General features: G+C 46.0%; 1 protein-coding gene across 1 annotated transcript in view; it reads right to left on the bottom strand.

Moving 5' to 3' along the window:
• Nucleotides 1–19926, bottom strand: part of LOC122553050 (sodium/potassium/calcium exchanger 3) — a 392739-nt gene that overhangs the window by 157756 nt on the left and 215057 nt on the right. Inside the window, exon 3 of the mRNA XM_087991604.1 lies at nucleotides 15478–15554. Coding sequence (XP_087847730.1) covers nucleotides 15478–15554 — 77 coding nt within the window. The remainder of the gene's footprint in view (nucleotides 1–15477; nucleotides 15555–19926) is intronic.

Genomic DNA, 19926 nt, shown 5'->3' with positions numbered 1-19926 from the left:
GGCTTGTCCCCAGACCCCTGATAAGGGGTGATCTGCTTGCTAACCCTCATCTGTTCTACTCTCCCAGTAAAATGGACCAATGTTTTAATCATACTTATATTATGTGACTACAGGATACTTGAGAGTGCTGCTTCTCTCTCAGTCTCTGACTCAGACTCCTCTCTGACTCACCTAGATGCAAATTGATAACTCTGCTTTCTCTCCACAGATGCTGCCTGACTTGCTGAGTTTCTCCAGCAATTTGTGTGTTTCAGAAAAATAAAGTCTGTTCTTTAGAAACAAATGAAAACCGGTGCCTTTCTTTAAAATATTTCATTACTGTAAACAATGTTTTATTTTAATCAGCACAACTGTCTGAGCTACTTAAAGGTTTCCTAAATATTCACTCAAAGCACTTATAGTCAAACATGTCTCAATATTTACTTTTGCGAGAGATTCCACCATGAGGGCCTTTTACTATCGCCACTGTAAGAAGTTATTTTTCAAGAGGAATCTCTCTGCCTGGCAAAAAGATTCAAGGTTATGTGGCCATTGGAGGAACTAGTGAATTTCCAATGGCAATGCTGGAATATCTCGAATCTTAATGAGCAACGGTCTGCTTACGAGATGAGTATCTCATTGCAAACAGTTGTGAACATAGCCCAGACCATCCCACAACCCAACCTTCCATCCATTGACTCCATCTACACCTCTTGTTGCCTCAGGAAGGCAGCTGACATGAAAGACCCCTCCCACCCCGGTAGTAATCTCTACCAACCTCTTCCATCGGGCAGAAGATACAAAAGCTTAAACACATGTACCAACAGGTTCAAGAACAGCTTCTTCCCCACTGTTACTAGACTTGTGAATGGAGCTCTCAAATTTCTCGATCTTACTTTTTGTGAACCTTCTTTGCAGCCGTAACTTTGTATTCCTCAATCATCCTACGTTATGATCTGCCTGCAAAACAAAACTTTTCACTGTACCTAGGTACATGTGACAATAATCAATCAAATCAAATCTCAGGAAGTGGACTCCTGTTTTCTTTAAACAAACATGAGCAGGCTAATGGAAATGGCCGTCATTCTTTTCCCTGGCCAAATTATTCGCTGCTCATTGAAGCTAAAATTGGGGAAGTCTCTAACGAGCAAATGAAGAGGGAAGTGGGTGATGGCGAGGTTTGGAGAAATAAGCTGAGGCACTACTTCCATTCTGGGAAGCTTCCGAGCTGGGTTTCCAGAGCAAAATCACGAGGGGCACGGAGAAAGTAGATTGGGAGAAACTATTCCCGTTTGTGAAAGGACTGAGAGTGAGAGAGCATGGATTTAAAGCCATTTCTAAAAGAATAGAAAAGGTGATATGAGACAAAGCAGTTTCATGCCATGAGTGGTTAGGGCCTGGAATGGACAACTCAAGAGTGTGCTGGAGTCAGCTCCAATCAATGTGTAATTCCCTTTGGAACGTTGTTATTGAAATGAACAACATGCAGTGTTGAGGGGCGTAGGCAGGAGAATGGCACAAGGAGAAGCACTCAGTCGGAGAGCTCGTATAGACATGATAGGCTGAACAGCCTCTTTTTCACTGTTACAATTACAATTCTCAAGTTTCTCCTGAAAATCTAAATAAACAAAGGAACAGCAGTCTGGCTGAGACAACAAGTTCCTGTGGCATGGCACGGCCACATTCTTGAGCAGGTCAGAGGCTAGGGATACTACGGTGAGTAACTCACTTCCTGACTCCCAAAAGCCTGTCCAAGTCTGGAATATGATGGAATACCCTCCCACTTGCCTGAATGAGTGCAGCCCCCCAACAACACTCAAGAAGCTTGACACCATCCAGGACAAAGCAGTCCACTTGATTGGCACCACGTCCACAAACATCGACTCCCTCCATCACCCGACGCTCAGTAGCAGCAGTGTGTACCATTTACAAGATGCACTGCAGAACTTCACCAAAGATCCTCAGGCAACAGCTTCCAAACCCATGACCACTTCCATCTGGAAGGACAAGGGCAGCAGAACAAGGGAAAACCATCCCCTGCAAGTTCTCCTGCAAGATACACACCAGCATTGCTGGGTCAAAATCCTGAAAGTCTCCCTCTAGTCGCTCTGTGGGTCTATCTACACCAAAAAGGTGGTAATGTTTGAAGAAGACAGCTTATTACCACTTTCTCAAGAGCAACTGGAGAAGGACCTGCTAGCAAACCTTTCATAGCCTTAATAAATGAAGTAAAAGGGTTATCAAATTGGGCTGGAGATATTGGCAGTAATGATGCCACAAAAAGTTGGTGATGTGGGGTTGTTGGGTTCTCAGGGAGCTTGAAATGGGATAATACTCAAAGGGAACAAAAACAGAAGTTGCTGGAAAAGCTCAGTAGGTCTGGCAACATCTGTGATGAGAAAGCAGAATTGGTGTTTCGGGTCGGTGACCCTTCCTCAGAACTGAACCTCCATTCTAGGGAAGGCCATTTAGAACAGAGTTGAGGAGAAACTTCTTCACCCAGAGAGTGGTGGATATATGGAATGCTCTGCCCCAGAGGGCAGTGGAGGTCAAGAAAGAGATGGATAGAGCTCTGAAAGATCGTGGAATCAAGGGTTATGGGTATAAGGCAGGAACAGGACACTGATTGAGGATGATCAGCCATGATCATAATGAATGGTGGTGCTGGCTCAAAGGGCCGAATGGCCTACTCCTGCACCTATTGCCTATTGTCTATTGGATCTGAAATGTTCACTCTGATTTCTCTCCAGAGATGCTGCCAGACCTGCTGAGATTTTCCAACAACTTCTGTTTTTGTTTCTGATTTACAGCATCTGCAGTTCTTTCAGTCTTTAATACTCAAGGGACCTCTATCCACCACTTCATGCCAACTAAAGCCTCCTGGATAAATTCTCACCAATTCTCCGAATAGTTTCAATTTATAAAAATATAAGCTAGCCTCAATCGATTTGTATGACTTTCAATGTACTGCATGCTAATACTAGTACAGCCCTTTTATACCTTGCGTTCATCTGTAGTTTAAATGGAAGGGAACAATAATCATGAGCTCCATACTGCTTTACATTTTACATCATCCTGCCAAGTACACAATTAGATCAGCGTTGTGTAATTACCCGATGGACGATAAATGTGCAATAATTTATTTCCTTCAGTTGAAAATTTCCCAGATTCTTTCAATAGCCATCAGGAGGTTGATGCTGATTCCTGTAGACACCCAGCCATTCCATTAGGGATGCCAACTCTAATTACAGATGAAGTTTGACAGCTATGCTTCATATATGTGCATCACTATACCTGGCTTGCTGTGTACAGCTCACTGTTTGTGAGTGTCACACACCAACTTCCCATCATGCCTTCCCTGTTAGCTTCCCAATTTGTGTTGTCTACTTTTCATTGAGTGTGCTACTCCAAGGTACTCCTTCACAGATTTTTGACATCCTGCTCCCATTGAATATAGGAGTTGGGAGGTCATGTTGTGGCTGTACAGCCACTTTTGGAATAGTGCATTCAGTTCTGGTCTCCCTACTATAGGACAGATGTTGTTAAACTTGAAAGGGTGCAGAAAAGATTCACAAGGATGTTGCCAAGGTTGGAGGGGTTGAGCTATAGGGAGAGGTTGAAGTTTATAGAGGTTTATAAGAGACATTGATAGAGTAAATAGCCAAGGTCTTTTCCCTGGGGTTGGGAGGGGGGCATCCAAAACTAGAGGGCATAGGTTTAAGGTGAGAGGGGAAAGATTTAAAAAGGACCTAAAGAGCAAAGTTTTCACGCACAGGGTGGTACGTGTGTGGAATGAGCTGCCAGAGGAAGCGGTGGAGGCTGGCACAATTACAGCATTTAAAAGGCATCTGGATGGGTATATGAATAGGAAGGATTTAGAGGGATATGGGCCAAGTGTTTGCAAATGGAACGAGATGAGGTTAGGATATCTGGTCGGCATGGACGAGTTGGACTGAAGGGTCTGTTTCTGTGCTGTACATCTCTATGACTCTATTTACCATTTGCACCTCTTTTGGTGTTTCAAATTCAGCCCTGTGCAGTGCTCAAACAATCTTGGGCCCCCTTTTTGCTCCCCATCTCTAGAACCCCAGAAACATTCCCAATCCCCCTTCTTTCTCGCATTCTTGACTCTTGATTTCCTCTCGGTATTCCCACATCCCAAATGCCTCTCCTAATGTTCCAAGCTGCTGTTCCATATTCCCAGTATTACCAACCCATTCAAGGACTCCCAGTACCCTGGCACCATGTGCCCATCCTCCCATTACCCTGTAACTCTGCCAGACCTTTGCCTCTTCCACACACCTCCAAACGCCAACACAAATCCGGGCTTCTCTGACCCCGAAATCTGAGGCTGATGGTTACAACGCTTCCTTTCAGGGAGGGGGAGGGGAGTTCAATTCAAATTCTGTTTCTGCTGAGGAATCAAGTACTTTTCGTGACAGCGAGAGCAATGGACTTAGACTACGTTGGCTTGTCCAAGTTTTGTCCTGTTATGTTACAGTTTTAAAATCGGTGGTGAGAATTTCTCTGATTAGTTTGCCCTCGCAGCAGCTGTCCTTGACCCCACTGTGAGCTTCTCTTTGTGTCGATGTTCCTGTCCCTCCAAAGGCTTTGCTTCTGATGCCAGCTCCTGCTCGGGAATCTCAAATTTTCACCTCGTTCCAAGCAGCAAAGTCCTGGAGGACACGTACAGCCGAACACAATAATTCATGAGACGTGCTAGAGGGAGCTCCCACAACCAGCCAGGCCATCTGATCTTTGCCATCAGCATGGCAACTGGCTGCTTCACTCCGATTTGCTAGTGGTGAGGGTGTGACCACCCCCAGCCAATTTGGTATTCCCTGTCAGTCACGCTCTTGCCTCCGAGACAGACAGCTGTGAGCTCGACTCCCGCTCCAGAGACTCAACGGCATGACCTGGGCTGACATTTGAGTGAGTGGTGCCCTCCCCTTTGTTAAATCCGAAGCCTTGCAGATGCAAAAAGAGCTTTCTCCTTTAAAGAAGAACAGAGATTTATACCTAATGCATTACTTATCCTTCAGCCAATGTCACTGACACTAATCATCTGATCAACCACCTCATTGTTAGTACAAGATTTCCCCTCAGTCAGCCGCTGCTTCTGCCTACAAAACAGCAGTGTCCCTTCAAATGTACTTCAGTCGCTGTGAAACCCTTTGGGATGACTGAAGCCACGATAATCCTTTACAAGGGAATGTTTTACTTTCTCTTGGTCCATTGTAAAACATCACAATTCGCTTCTTAGCAACATGCTCAGCCTCTCGCAGTTCCGACGCTGAGATTCCTCTTTTACACTGGCTTGCTCTGTGTGGGCACTGTGTGAGGATGGTAACAATGACATTTTGTTATTAATCAATATCTGGTCGAAAACCAGCCTTTACAATGCTGAATTCACTATCCTTCCTCTTTCCCCACCTACCCCACCCCCTTACTCTAGCAGAATTTATAGTATGACTTAAGTATTGTTGGAGATTCTTGTTTCATCAGGACACACACAAGAATAGCAAAACTCCAAAGGGATATCAACAATTCATACAACTGAAGGAAAGGGTGCTGATTGGTCCTGATGGGGTCAAGGTGTTGCCATGGAGAATGCACCTGTTCTCCTCCATGCTGTTGCCTAGTTTGAACACAAAAAATTGGTAGGCAGGTTTCTTTGTCCTGTGTCTGAAGACATTAACACGACTAAATCCAACCTTGCTGGTCCCTGGGACGGTGACATTGTCCACAGATTGTCTTCGAGTTGCCCTTTCAAAGCTCAGACCTGTGCTAGGGACTGGCAACTAAATGGAGAGCACAGCATCTTGTGTCCAGCTAAGGCCTGTCCACGAACAGTGTTTTTGAGGGGAGCGATTTGAGCTTCACAACTTGCAGATCCGAGGACACAGGCCAACCAACATGCAATGATTGGACAGCGTGTAGGAGCAAGCTACTGGTCCATCCACCAGCCCATCCGACTCTTTCCCCATGACCTACCGACGACGCGTGCCATCTCCTAACAGGCAGGGCTGCAAACTGCTCCTGGATATCTCAAAGGCACGCAACGACGTCCTGACCCACACAGCGCCCACTGTGGAATGCTCCAGTGTGGCTCACTGCCTTCTGCATGCCACTCAGAGTTCAGCCCAACATCAGATGGACCCCCACCTTCTCAAACGTATGGCTCAGTGGTTAGCACTGCTGCCTCACAGTGCCAGGGATTTGGGTTCAATTCGCGCCTCGGGCAACTGCCTGAGTGGAGTTTGCACATTCTCCCCGTATCTGCGTGGGTTTCCTCCACGTGCTCTGGTTTCTTCCCATAATCCAAAGATGTGCAGGTTAGGGTAGATTGGCCAGGCCAAATTGCCCATAGTGTTCAGCGATGTGTAGGTTAGGTGCATTAGTCAGGGGTAAATATAGGACGATAGGATAGGAGAATGGGTCTGGGCGGGCTACTCTTCAGAGAGTAGGTGTGGACTTGATGGACTGAAGGACCTGTTTCCGCACTATCGGGATTCTAGGATTCTATGAAATATCAGAATGGCCTTGACATCTGCAGTCCTTGATAAACCAGCAACATCTCTGAATAGCTGGAGGAAGACCTCATTGCACATGGACCCAGTCTGGATCTATCAGAGGCTGCTGGCTGTTCCTTTCTGCAGAATAATCAGTCTCATCGGGGCTGGTACTACAGAGAAAGTGCTCTGGCGGACAGATTGTGGATTTAATGGACAAGGAGGCTGGCACACTGCCTCTCTCTCTTCCCTTTCTTCACGACCAGAGAACAGACTGGTGAAAGCAGAAAACAAACATGCTGTTAAGAGTCAATCCCTTGCCACCAAAGGGTTGTTTGGAATTTTTGGCATCAGTTACAAACCAGCATTGGACCTCAGTGGCCAAAGTCAGCAAACAGCGAGTTGACTGCCAATTCTAATTTGTTTGTTCCAAATTGAAGTTCTGTGTGAACTTTTTCTTCGAATGTTTGCCACTTTGACTTCTTTCAGAGTGCTTTACAACTGACCTCCAATTCTCATAAATATTGCTAGTGAGCAGAGGACAGGAATCAATTCTCATTCTCCTGACGTTCCAACATTGTCCCTTCACTGTCGGGCCTGGTCAAAGGGAATGGCTGCCAATAGGTGCCAATTGTTTCATTTTGAATAACGCACAGTCAATGAGATTTGTTCTGACAAAGACCGTATTAGATCATAAGACATAGGAGCAGACATTAGGCCATTCAGTCCATCGAATCTGCTCTGTCATTCAAACATGGCTGATAAGTTTCTCAACCCCATTCTCCCCCTTTCTCCCCATAACCCTTGATCCCCTTGATACTCATGAACCTATCTATCTCAGTCTTAGGTATCCACAATGGCCTGGCCTCCACAGCCTTCTGTGGCAATGAATTCCACAGATTTACCACACTCTGGATGAAGATGTTTCTCCTTAGCTCCATTCTAAAAGGTCTTCCCTTTACTCTGAGGCTGTGCCCTCAGGTTCTAGCCTCTCCTACCAGTGGAAACAACTTCCCAAGATCCACTCTGTCCAGGGCTTTCAGTATTCTTTGTGTTTCAATTAGATTGACCCCCCCTTATCCTTCTAAAATCCATTGAGTATAGAGCCAGAGTCCTCAAACGTTCCTCAGATGTTAAGCTTTTCATTCCTGGGACCATTCTCATGAACCTCCTCTAAACACGCTCCATGATCAGTACATCCTTCCTGAGATAAATGGGCCCTAAACTGCACACATTACTCAAATGTGGTCTGACCAGAGCCTTATAGCCTCAGAAGTACATCCCCACTTTTATATTCAAGTCCTCTTGAAATAAATGCCATGACTGCTCTTGCCTTCCTAATTACTGACCCAACCTGTAAGTTTACCTTGAGTGAATCCTGGACTAGAGCTCCCAAGTCTCTTTGCAGTTCAGATTTCTGAATTTTGTCCCCATTTAGAAAATAGTCCATGCCTCTATTCTTCCTACCAGAGTGCATGACCTCATATTTTCCTACATTGTATTTCATCTGCCATTTCTTTGTCCAATCTCCTAATCTGTCCAAATCCTTCTGCAGCCTCCCTGCCTCCTCAATGCTACCTGTCCCTCCACCTATCTTTTTATCATCTGCAAACTTAGCCAGAATGCCACCAGTTCCTTCATCTAGATGGTTAATGTATAAAGGCAACTACAGAGGCATGAGGGAGGAGCTGTGTAGAATTGACTGGGAGAGGAGCTGAGCCGGAAACACAGTGGAATAGCAATGGCAGGGGTTTCTGGGAGTAATCCAGGAGACATAGCAGAGATTCATCCTGAGGAAAAAGAAGTGTGGTACAGGGAGGACTAGAAAAATGCCAAGACCCTGAAGTCTTGGTGAATCAGTTCTGCTCACACTTTGATTTTTATTTATTTAGTTGATGTCCATCTTGTTTGCAATTGATGGATTTGGAGCTTTGACAAACGTTCCTCTTGTATTCCACATCTCTCAGAAGGATAAATTTGATATTTGTCAGGATTGGCATTCGGGACTTGAATCAATTCTCTAATTGCTCCGGGCCTAGGTGGGATGGGAGGACGAGGGCAGCTAAGGTGGAGTGGGGACCGGGCATCTCCATTCTGTTCTTGCAGATGACTCTGACTGTTCCACATTGTTGGAAGCCAGCAAGGTCATTCTTTAAAAACGTAGATCCCCCTCGGATTACATTTTCTTCCATTCACAAGAATGTGGGTGTAACTGGCTAGATAGGAATTTATTGCCCATCTCTACTTGTCCAGAGGGCAGTGAAGAGTCACTCACATTGCTGTGGATCTGGAGTGACATGTAGGCCTGACCAGGTAAAGATGGCAGTTTCCTTCCCTGAAGGGCATTAGTGAACCAAATGGATTTTTCTGATGGTTGGCAGAGGTTTCATGGTCATCATTAGACTCTAAATTCCAGACTGTTTTTTTTTAATTGAATTCAAATTCCACCCTGTACCATGGCAAGATTTGAATCCAGTTCCATTACTGGGTCCATGGATTAGTAATCTAGCAATAGTATTAGGCCACTAGCACCTGGCTGCTTTTGTTATCTGAGACCTTAGCAAAGAAGCTTTGTACATGAGGGCAAAACCACTACGGTCATCTCCCAACAACTAGATTGACCTTCAGAGACCAAAGACTGGGCAGACATTTAGAGCCTGCTGCTTTAGGCTCAACTGTGGGTGAGTAGGCCGCACTGCGACAGTCCCTCACCCATGATCTTCCCTGAATGAGTGGCCAGACATTGGACTCGCTGTTGCTCAGTGGACTCTCAATCCAGAGTGCCAGGTAATGTTCCGAGGACCTGGGTTCGAATTGCACCATGGCAAATTCAAAACAAAAACTATCTGGAACTGAGTGTCTAATGATGACCGTGAATTGACTGAGAAGGGAAAGCCCATCTGGTTCACTAATGTCCTTTACTGAAGGAAAATGCCATCCTCATTGGTTTGGCCTACATGTGACTCCAGACCCACAGCAATGTGGTTGATTCTTAACTGCCCTTTAGGCAACTGGGGATGGGCAACAAATCATGGCCTAGCAAGTAAGGCCCTCATTCCATGAATGAATAAAAAAAAGACAGCTGTTTCCAAGAGTAAGGAACGGAGAGAATGTTTCAAAATGGAGGCGAACATCTCCACCACCAGCATTTTTCAAAACTTTTAATTTAAGAAGTAGCCTTTACCACCTAATCGAGGGGGAATTATGCCCCTCTGCAGGTTGGCCTACAGCTGCTGCCTCACTCGGGTGAGCAAAACTGGTCTCCTGCACTTCCTGGGTGTGCTGGGCCCCCCAGTCTGTCCTCACACCTCCACACCGTGAGGCCACTTCCACTTGGCCAAACCATCCCTTGCCTGCTTCAGGATCATGGAGGCCAACATTCAGGGAAGTTCCAGTCAGGCTTCGATAGTGGGACTTCACCTTAGCTGGGTGGCTAGCTACAGACAAGTTGGTGCTGCCAATCCTAGCCCACATGAACTCAAGCTACCTAGGAGAATCGGGCCTGGGGGTTGTGGAGGTGGGGTGGCGGTGATATGGGGATATGGGACTGGGAAAATCAACGGGCAAAATTTTGTCCACTCCAGGCCCCGTCTGGGGGAGAGGAGGGTTAAGATATCTAGCCACAGATGTTTAGAAACCCCTATTGTGAAGGGTGCTCTTCAGGACTTGGAAGCGGTGTGCACAGCTGGAGACGCTTTGCTTTACACATGGACTAGGTTAAATCCGAGCTGGGAATATCCAAACGCTGACTGCACAAGAGTGCTTCAACAATACGTAATTATCTTCCACTTAAACATGAGCCAAAAATCAGCAATCATCACATTCGCTGGAATACATACAGATGGGCTTCCTGCAGCTATAGACAATAAGCCTTAATTTTTTAATGTCATGCCTGATTGTGATGAAACAGTTTCAAATGGAAGGCACCAAGCATCACAGTTTAATTATTTTGCGTCATAAGTACAGTGAGGCACAAAGGCTCCTCTGTCGGGTGGAAAGGTAAATTGTGAAGTGTAAATTGATGAAAAGCAGCCACAATCAGCATCAAGTCCAGGGGATTGTTGCGAGAGAGAGAGAGAGAAATTAAATGCTAAAATGTGTGGCAGATTGATCATTCCTATTCTATGCACAGTTTGGCCTAGTTCATAGGCCCCATTTGCCAAGAATCCAGCCTGGGATTAATGACAAGGCTAACAGGGCAACACTCAGATGCTTGGAGATACTGGGGACTGCAGATGCTGGCAAGTTAAGAGGCAGTAAAGTGCGGAGCTGGACAAAGCACAACACGTCGAGCAGTATCAGAGTCAGGGAGCTTTCATCGGGACAGGTGAGGAGGAAGGGGGCTGAGAAATAAATCGGGGTGCTGGGGAAAGGTACGTAGAATGGCAATCGGTGGATGCAGGTTGGAGGTGATTTTAGGTCAGTGGGTAGGGTGGAGCAGATGGGTGGGAAGGAAGATGGACAGGTTAGATCGGGTCAAGAGGGCGGGGTGGAGAGGGAGGTATGGACCTGGGATGAGGTTGCAGGGTGGGGGGGATTTGGAAGCTGGTGAATTCTACGTTAAAGCCACTGGGTTGTAACCTCCTGAGGTGGAAGATGAGGCGTTCTTCCTCCAGTTCAGATGCCCCTGAAATCACTTCCTTGCATTTTAGAAAGAGTGGGAAGTCGAACCACATCAGTGCTAACTGTGAGTACGTTCAGTATCCTGACTGGGTCAGATCATTTGCTGTCAGCATACCTCTGAGCAGACTGATTAGGAAAATATCTGCTAAATACAGCTGCCCCACACCTCAGTCCAGTTGCTTAACCCCTCACAGATTGCAACTGGTGGTTGGACACCCAACGTAATAAATTTTAAATCTTCCTCTTTGCATTCAGATTCTCGTCAATGCTTCTTTCGCTACTTCCATCTTGTAGTAACTTGGGCCTTCTCTTCACCATCTCTCCACCGCCATCCCCAAACCATCAGCTCATCATTGATGGAGAATCATCTCTGGAGTTCCCATCTGCTCCTCCAAATCTCCTTCCACCTTGAAGACTTTTCCGAAAGCACGACTCTTTTCCAGAGTCTGCAGATGTGCGATCTGTACCTCTCCCCATTCCTCTGGACATGTTGTGGATGGTTCCCTCTTGTGGCTAGTTTATCTTCATGGAGAAAGTGAGGTCTGCAGATGCTGGAGATCAAAGTTGAAACTTTATTGCTGGAACAGCACAGCAGGTCAGGCAGCATCCAGGGAACAGGAGATTCGACGTTTCGGGCACAGGCCCTTCTTCAGGAATGGCCTGAAGAAGGGCCTGTGCCCGAAACGTCGAATCTCCTGTTCCCTGGATGCTGCCTGACCTGCTGTGCTGTTCCAGCAATAAAGTTTCAACTAGTTTATCTTCATTAAAAGGCACTGCACAGGTACGTGTTCTTGCCATTGGGAGTACTGTCTCATCACTGACTCAAGTTTCACTTTAGAGTTACCAATTGGATGAGTTATCAAAAGGTCAACTAATATTTGTGGCACCCAAATGAATAACTGACCTCAGAAGACAGAAAATCTATCACCAAAAAAGACAATTAGCTTTGCTGTCATTTGATGGAGGATGTTGTGAAACTTGAAAGGGTGCTGAAAAGATTTACAAGTGTTGCTAGGGGTTGGAGGGCTTGAGCTATAGGGAGAGGCTGAATAGGCTGGGGCTGTTTCCCCTGCAGGATCGGAGGCTGAGGGGTGACCTTATAGAGGTTTATAAAATCATGAGGGGCGTGGATAGGATAAATAGACAAGGTCTTTTTTCTACGGTTGGGAGGGGAGTCTAAAACTAGAGGGCACAGGTTTAAGGTGAGAGGGGAAAGATTTAAAAGGGACCCAAAGGGCAACTTTTTCATGTAGAGGGTGGTGCGTGTATGGGATGAACTGCCAGAGGAAGTGGTGGAGGCTGGTACAGTTACAACATTTAAAAGGCATCTGGATGGGTACATGAATAGGAAGGGTTTAGAGGGATATGGGCCAGGTACTGACAAATGGGACTAAGTCAGATTGGGATGTCTGATTGGCATGGATGAGTTGGACTGAAAGGTCTGTTTCTGTACTGTATGATGCTCTAATTGATCCAATTTTCCTCAAGTTCAGACCCAGTCCCTCTGATCGCCCAATGATCTGAACTCTCTGTTTCTCACAAGACAACAGGAAAGCTAAAGCGAAAGGATTTTACCTTTCACTGCAACTCTCAGCAGTAATCTTTCAAAGGGTCTGATCAGCCAGACTCTCTCTTAAATCGTTCTTGAAAAGGCCTCCGAAGCAACAATGATGAGATGAGATTTCAAGAGGATTCTGCAAATAGCAGACATGGTTGTACGACGCCAAGGCACAGTTTTCAGTCTCTGCTCTAAACTCCAGTCTGAAGCAACTGACTCCATCCCTCTCCCTGGTCCCAGTCTGTGATTGAACCGGTCCGTTCACAATCTTAGTGCCACATTTGCTCCCAAGGTGAGCATCTGTCCTCATATTTACGCCACCAATCCGACTGCCTATTTCCAACTCCACAACATCCTCCGACTTTCATAAAATCATAGGACCCCTACAGTGCGGAAACAGACCCTTCGGCCCAACAAGTCCACACCGACCCTCCAAACAGTATCCCACCCAGACCCATTCCCCTACCCTATTTTCCTATATTAGGTGTATATTTATCCTGTATACACCGAATCTACACATCCCTGAACACTATAAGCGATTAGCAATTTAGCATGGCCAATCCACCTGACCCGCACATCTTTAGACTGTGGGAGGAAAGTGGAGTAACCGGAGGAAATTCATGTAGACAAGGGGATAATGTGCAAACTCCAGACAGACAGTCGTCTGAGGCTGGAATCGAACCCGGGTCCCTTTGCCACTGTATCAGCTCATCTGCTGCTGAAGCCCTCACGCATGCCTCAGTTAGCTCCTGTCCTCACCATTCAAATATCTTCCTGGTCTGCAACATTCCACCCTCTGTAAAACCGAGGTGATTCAAAACTCTGCTGCCCATCTGTTAACCCGCACCAAATCCTATTCCCCTTTCACCCCCGATACTTGCTACCTTGCATCAGCTTGACTTTCCAATCCTCAGGCTTCAGGTTCAAGTCTCTCTATGTCCTTGTCTCATCCAGTATCTGCCACCTCCAACCACACAACCCTCCCAGATATAGAAATAATAATTTATTGTTCCACATATCTATGTAAATACAGTAATATATACATATATATAAGTTACCATATGCTGAAGCCATTTTAATTGTGTAAATTATAAAAATAAATAAATCATATAAAGTTAGGACAAATGTCATTCTTGCTCCATCCGCATCTCCTCGATTTCCTAAGTGACTCTGCAGCCACCAAACTGTTTTGAGATGCCAGCACCGAGGAGGAAACACTTTGAAGCAGCCTCCACTGTTGCTGACCGGATCCAGGATGCTGCCTCTGCCCAAGAGAAGATCTACAACGGACAGATTTATTTGTGAAGGTAGGATACCCTTTTGGCATGGTGTGACATCCTTTTGGATAGATCTGGCAACACCTTTAAAGGCGGTCAAGTGCCCTTTTGGAGAGCTCAGGTGTCCTTTGGGATTGTTAAAAGTAGACACAAATGTGTCAGAAACGAAGTCTTAAACTCGTTGGAGCTGTCAAGCTGTCACAGAAAATGTCGTCATCAAGGGAAGTGTCACTGAATGGGAATAATCAAAGTGTCAATCATGTAAAACTCCTGGCCTTTAAACTTTTGAGAAAATGGTTTACAGTGTTTTAAAAAAAGTCTCTTCTTGCCAGTTAAGTCTGTTCACATAAATTCGAGGGCTACCATTAAAAAGATCCATACAGCATGACTGATTCCACAACCTAATGTTAGCGCAGTGGGCTGCCTGTCAGTTTACAGTTTGACTGACAGCTCTAAGACTTATAAAGTCTCTGAAGTGGATCGGTGAATACAAATGCTTGTTTTTATATGGATCAAGCAGTCGAAGGATGTGAAATGTAGTGAAGGAGTTCTTAAATCAATGAATGTTTTTAGACAAAAAATTTAATTCTCAACGGACACTTAGAACATTGCATTATTTCATCTCAGCAAAGGTTCTAAAGTTTGTTCATGTGTGAGTTGGCACAGTAGGTATAAGGGTAAATAGTGATGGGTGAGGGTTCATGAGTTGGTATGACTTGGAAGTAAGAGGCTATAAAGGGCCTTAAAGGGTGGTGAGGTGGTAGGAGGAAGTGGTATGGGGATTGTGTGGGGTAGGAGGGATGATGGCTGTTCCTTTTTATTTCATAGATTTCCTGTCAACTGTGACCAAGTCTCGGCTCTACTGCCCCCATGTGGTTGCCTCCGATGTCTACACCGAGGCGACCAATTCCAACTCTGGCCTGGAACAGAACTCCATATGTCTGGGGAATGCTCACTGGAGTCTAGATGGCAGAGGCAGGAATTTTCGACTCTGTACACCCAAGTGCGGGATCAGACATTCAGAGCCAAAATCTCTGAATTGCAGTAAATTGTCAACTGAACATTTGCAAAGGTTGCAAGTGAATAACTGCTGGCAAGGAAAAGCTTCAGATTTGGAGGAAACTTTCAGTGTAAGAACTTAGTTACTCATCCAAAATCATTGGTTCAGAAAGTCATGGAAAGCAGGTTCATTCATTTTGGTCAACTTTGATTCCATCCAGATCAAACACCAGCAACAAAACCTTTTGTTTTTAGCCCCCTGTTGAAGTGTCACTGAGTTGCGAACATAATCCTTTGCAATCAAAGGGATCTAACCTGTTTTACACCTCCTATATACTTGCATTGGGCAACACCAGCTTTTAACACTAGAATAGAGACAAAGAGACTGCAGATGCTGGAATCCAAGGTAGACAGGCAGGAGGCTGGAAGAACACAGCAAGCCAGACAGCACCAGGAGGTGGAGAAGTCGACGATTCCATCCAAAACTTTAACATTAGAATGATGGTGACAAAAGGAAGCTATGACTTACACAGAGCAGATGGAGAGCGATAGCCCCATGTCTTCTTTCCTCGTTTGTAAAGATGTCATTGGGGAATTCACGAAGAGCTGCAAAAGAATGAAAAAAACGGTGAATTCATTTCACTTAAACCCTGTGGAAAAGCAAACAGCACCAATTCACTGATTTCGAAGGAGAGGGCCCGAAGGGCAACGCAAGGTTGAAAGCTCCAGCTCTCATGTGGTTTAGGATTGATGGAGTCTCTGTCCGCCACTCTGCCCCTTTCCCTCTCCCTGCCCATTCAGAAACCCCTTCTCCACCGGTCACTGATCGAGGAAGGAAGAGCCACTGAACTGACACACCATGGAACGTACTCTCTGCCATCATGAAAGCACAAAACAGAGTCAGGAAAATTAGGGGCCAGCCATATACATAACCAGCTCACATTCTGTTGCACAAGCCCATGAAACGCTGCATTTCAGAGGGAGCAGGCCTTAATCAGGTGAGATCCATCAATTGGTGACTTAGAGTGGAATCCCTTACAGTATGGAAACATGCCCTTCGGCCCAACAAGTCCACGCCAACCCTCCAAAGAGTATCCCACTTAGACCCATTCCCCAACCTATTACTCTTTCTTTACCCCTGACTAATGCACCTTACCTACACATCCCTGAACACTATGGGCAATTTAGCATGGTCGATTCACCCTAACCTGCATATCTTTGGACTGTGGGAGGAAACTAGAGCACCCAGACGAAACCCACGCAGACACGGGGAGAATGTGCAAACTCCAGACAGACAGTTGTCTGAGGTGGGAATTGAACCTGGGTCCCTGGCACTGTGAGGCAGCAGTGCTAACCATTGAGCCACCGTGCTGCCCTTTGTGGATACATCTCTGCTGCAGCCCCACAAACTCACACCATTAAGAATACACTCCCCCCGGCTAAATTGTTGGAGGACCTATACAGAGCCCCAAAAGAAAACTGATTTGAGTCGACTGCTCCTGGCTGAAATTTTTAGATTTCTTACAGTGTGGAAACAGGCCCTTCAGCCCAACAACTCCACACCGACCCTTCGAAGAGCAACCCACCCAGATCCATTCACCTATATTTACCCCTTCACCTAACACTACGGGCAATTTAGCATGGCCAATTCACCTAACCTGCACATCTTTGGACTAGGTGAGGAAACCCACGCAGACATGGGGAGAATGGGCAAACTCCACACAGGCAGTTGCCTGAGGTGGGAATTGAACCCAGGTCTCTAGCGCTGTGAGGCAGCAGTGCTAACCACTGAGCCACCGTGCCACCCTATGTCTGCCAGCTAGCCCTTGGCACTTTCTTGGCACATGGTAACCTGTATCCTTGTCTGAACATTGAAAGGGATGTAGATATTGATTATTGATAACCTTTCAATACCCAGGAACACATTTAAAATGGTAAGTACAATTAAACATGTCCCAAAGAACTGAACTCTCCCCCACTGCCAATCTTTATCCAGCTTCTCCCTCCTCCATTTTGTTTTTGATGGTTAAGACTTATTTATTGGCCTTTTGAGCCGTCGCACAGAGAATGTATTTCCAACGTGGAATGGGTGGAAGGCCGGTTGGCGTGTCGCTGGGTGCCAGTGCCTGGGAGGTGGAGCGGCAACTCCACAAGGTGCCTCATTCATCGGGGATGAAGGCTGCATTCCACCACAAACCATGCGAGGCAGAAACAGAACTCTGAAAATAGCAGAAGAACCAATGCCCTCAAGGCATTTAGAGAGGGGTGGGCACTGCAGGGGCTACAAGAATACAAGACCACAAGAAACAGGAACAGGAGGAGGCTATTCAGCCCCTTGAGTCTACTCCACCATTCAACAAGATGACATTCTTCTTGTGTGTTTTCGTGCCCTTTCCCCATAATCCTGGACTCCCTTTCTTCATCAAGAATCTTAAATATACCCAAGGACTCTGCCACCAAATCTCTCTGTGGTAAGGAATTCCAAACACTCAACCACTGAGAGAAAAAAATCCTCCTTATCACAATCTTAAATTGGTGCCACTTTATTCTGAGACTGTGCCCTCTGTTCCCAGACTCTCCCATGGAGGGGAAGAACCTTCTCAGCATTTACCTTGTCAAGCCCCTTAAGAAACCTGTATGTTACAATGAAATCACCATTCATTCCTCGGAAACTACACTGAGTAGATTCCCAACGTTGGTCGGCTTTTAGTTCATAGGACAATCCCTCCATACACGGGCAGGGGGACATCCTAGTGAACCTCTTCCAAACTGCCTCCAATGAAATAATATCTTTGCTACAGTTAAAAATCAAACAACACCAGGTTATAGCTACCTGAAGAAGGAACGGCGCTCCGAAAGCTAGTGCCTCCAAATACACCTGTTGGACTATAACCTGGTGTTGTGTGATGTTTAACTTTGTCCATGCCCGTCCAACACCGGCTCCCCCCACATCATGGCTACCGTCTTTGCTAAAGTAAGGGGACCAAAACTGCTCGCAGTACTTCAGAAGTGATGGAACGCTTCACATCCCCCTTCATAACCATTTTCAATTCATCTCTCCCTCGTTCCCTGAACCTTTTTGGTTTCACTGTGCCTCTAAAGAGAAAGGAAAAATAAATAGAGAGAACCTAACTGTGCGTTGTTCCTTGGGTGATCTCAAGACTGACCAAAAGTGCTGTAGATCCAATTGAGCGCATACATTATTTATAGCATGAGTCCTTTTGTTAATATTTACTGAGGATAGGAAGTCATGATGATGGAAATCAAATGGCAATGGGGTGTGAGCGGGCTGAGTCCAGGAGACAAACAGTTCAACTGAAGACAGTTTCTGAGGGAAGAATGGAACAAAGAGACTGAGAATTGCTGCAGTGATTCTCTCTCTCTCAGCGTCATAAACCACTCAAATTAAACAGCTTGGAAACGATAAAATAAAATGCAATTATATTTATTGTCGCTCATAATAGTTTATACGATGACTGTTTCACGTCTAATGTTTATTAAAACAGTGGCTCCATCATGAATCGCAACATTCCAGTTCACCTGTGGTGCCGGCAAATCCTTACCAAACAAAAAGTAACTACGTTTTTTCAAACAAAAATCAAATCTCCAAGGTGCCGCAGTGAGCAAACCTGGGAGAGGAAATAAAATCGAACCATTAGAAAATTGAGCTGAGACAATTTTGAACGCTATTGCTGACATGCTTGGGAACAAAGGAATTGATGAGCGGTAGTGACGCTGTTGCTGGGAACGTGGTCATTGTTTCTGGGGTTGGCGGGGTGCCTGGAAACTGCCGGGAGGTGCCAGTTTTCACTGGGCGGTCCTCCCCCTCCCCTCACTGGATGATCAAAATGCCCATTGCTCTCGAGTGACCACTTTGTGAATCAATGAACAGCCACCCTTCTCCAGACGGCAAACTTCATCGGACTCCCCTCGTGATGTCCTCGTCTTGCCATTTTCCTTCCTCTCCCACCAATATACTCCACCCTCTGCCCACATTCAAGACCCTTTCTCAACCCGTTGTCAACAGGCTGAGAAAATTCATGTCTGTTCTAGTTCCACTTGGCGTGGGAAGGCAGCAGCCTTGGAGGATTCATATGGTGGGGATTGGAGTAGGATGGGTCAAGGACTGGTTGAAGACAGGCTATCGTGATAAAAGCTTGAATATAGGTCAAGGTCCACAACGGTTATGCACTGTTACAGAAACCTTTCAGTGTGCAAGCAGGCCATTCGACCCATTGAGTCCACACCAACCCTCCAAACAGCATCCCACCCACACCCACCCTCCTGACCTATAACCTCATATTTCCAATGACTAACCCATTTAGCAATTTAGCACAGTCAATCCACCTGACCTGCACATTTTTGGACTGTGGGAGGGAACTGGAGCACCTGGAGGAAACCCACGCAGACACAGGGCGAATGTGCAAACTCCACACAGACAGTCGCCCGAGGCTGGAATCAAACCCGGGTCCCTGGCGCTGTGAGGCAGCAGTGCTAACCACTGTGCTGCCCTAAATGCAGACCCCCCCCACTCTGCTTTCCCAAGCCACAGCTGCTATCTCTCACAGACCTGTTTCATGCCATTCCCATCCACACTGGGAGTGCAGACACCACCTGGAAATGACTCTGTCAGGAACTGAGACTGTTCCTATCTCCCGGAAGGTGGTGATGTTGCTGTTTATGTGGAAAGGAAATGGGAAAGGAGTGAAGGGGCAAAGTAGGCAGTTAAAGAGATATAAAGGGGGATAGTAATGACAATAGGTACAGATTGACTTTAAAGAAGTCTTGTTCATTGTGAACCAGAGTCCATATGAGGGGCAGATGCTGTTCCATCAGAAGTAAAACTGAACAAGCCAGTTTAACCTGGTATGGGTTTTATTATTTCATGGCAAATAAAAATAAATGCCCCTCTCATCTCCACATATCTTGAACTGAACTCATTTCCACATACCTCGATACTGTCCTATTCCCCCCGGTT

Source organism: Chiloscyllium plagiosum, unplaced genomic scaffold (assembly GCF_037043375.1).
Source record: "Chiloscyllium plagiosum isolate Xiang-an unplaced genomic scaffold, Cpla_swu_hap1 HiC_scaffold_10, whole genome shotgun sequence".
Taxonomy (NCBI): Eukaryota; Metazoa; Chordata; class Chondrichthyes; order Orectolobiformes; family Hemiscylliidae; genus Chiloscyllium; species Chiloscyllium plagiosum.
The sequence above is the reverse complement of the archived record's forward strand: the minus strand, read 5'-3'. Positions and strand labels throughout refer to the sequence as shown.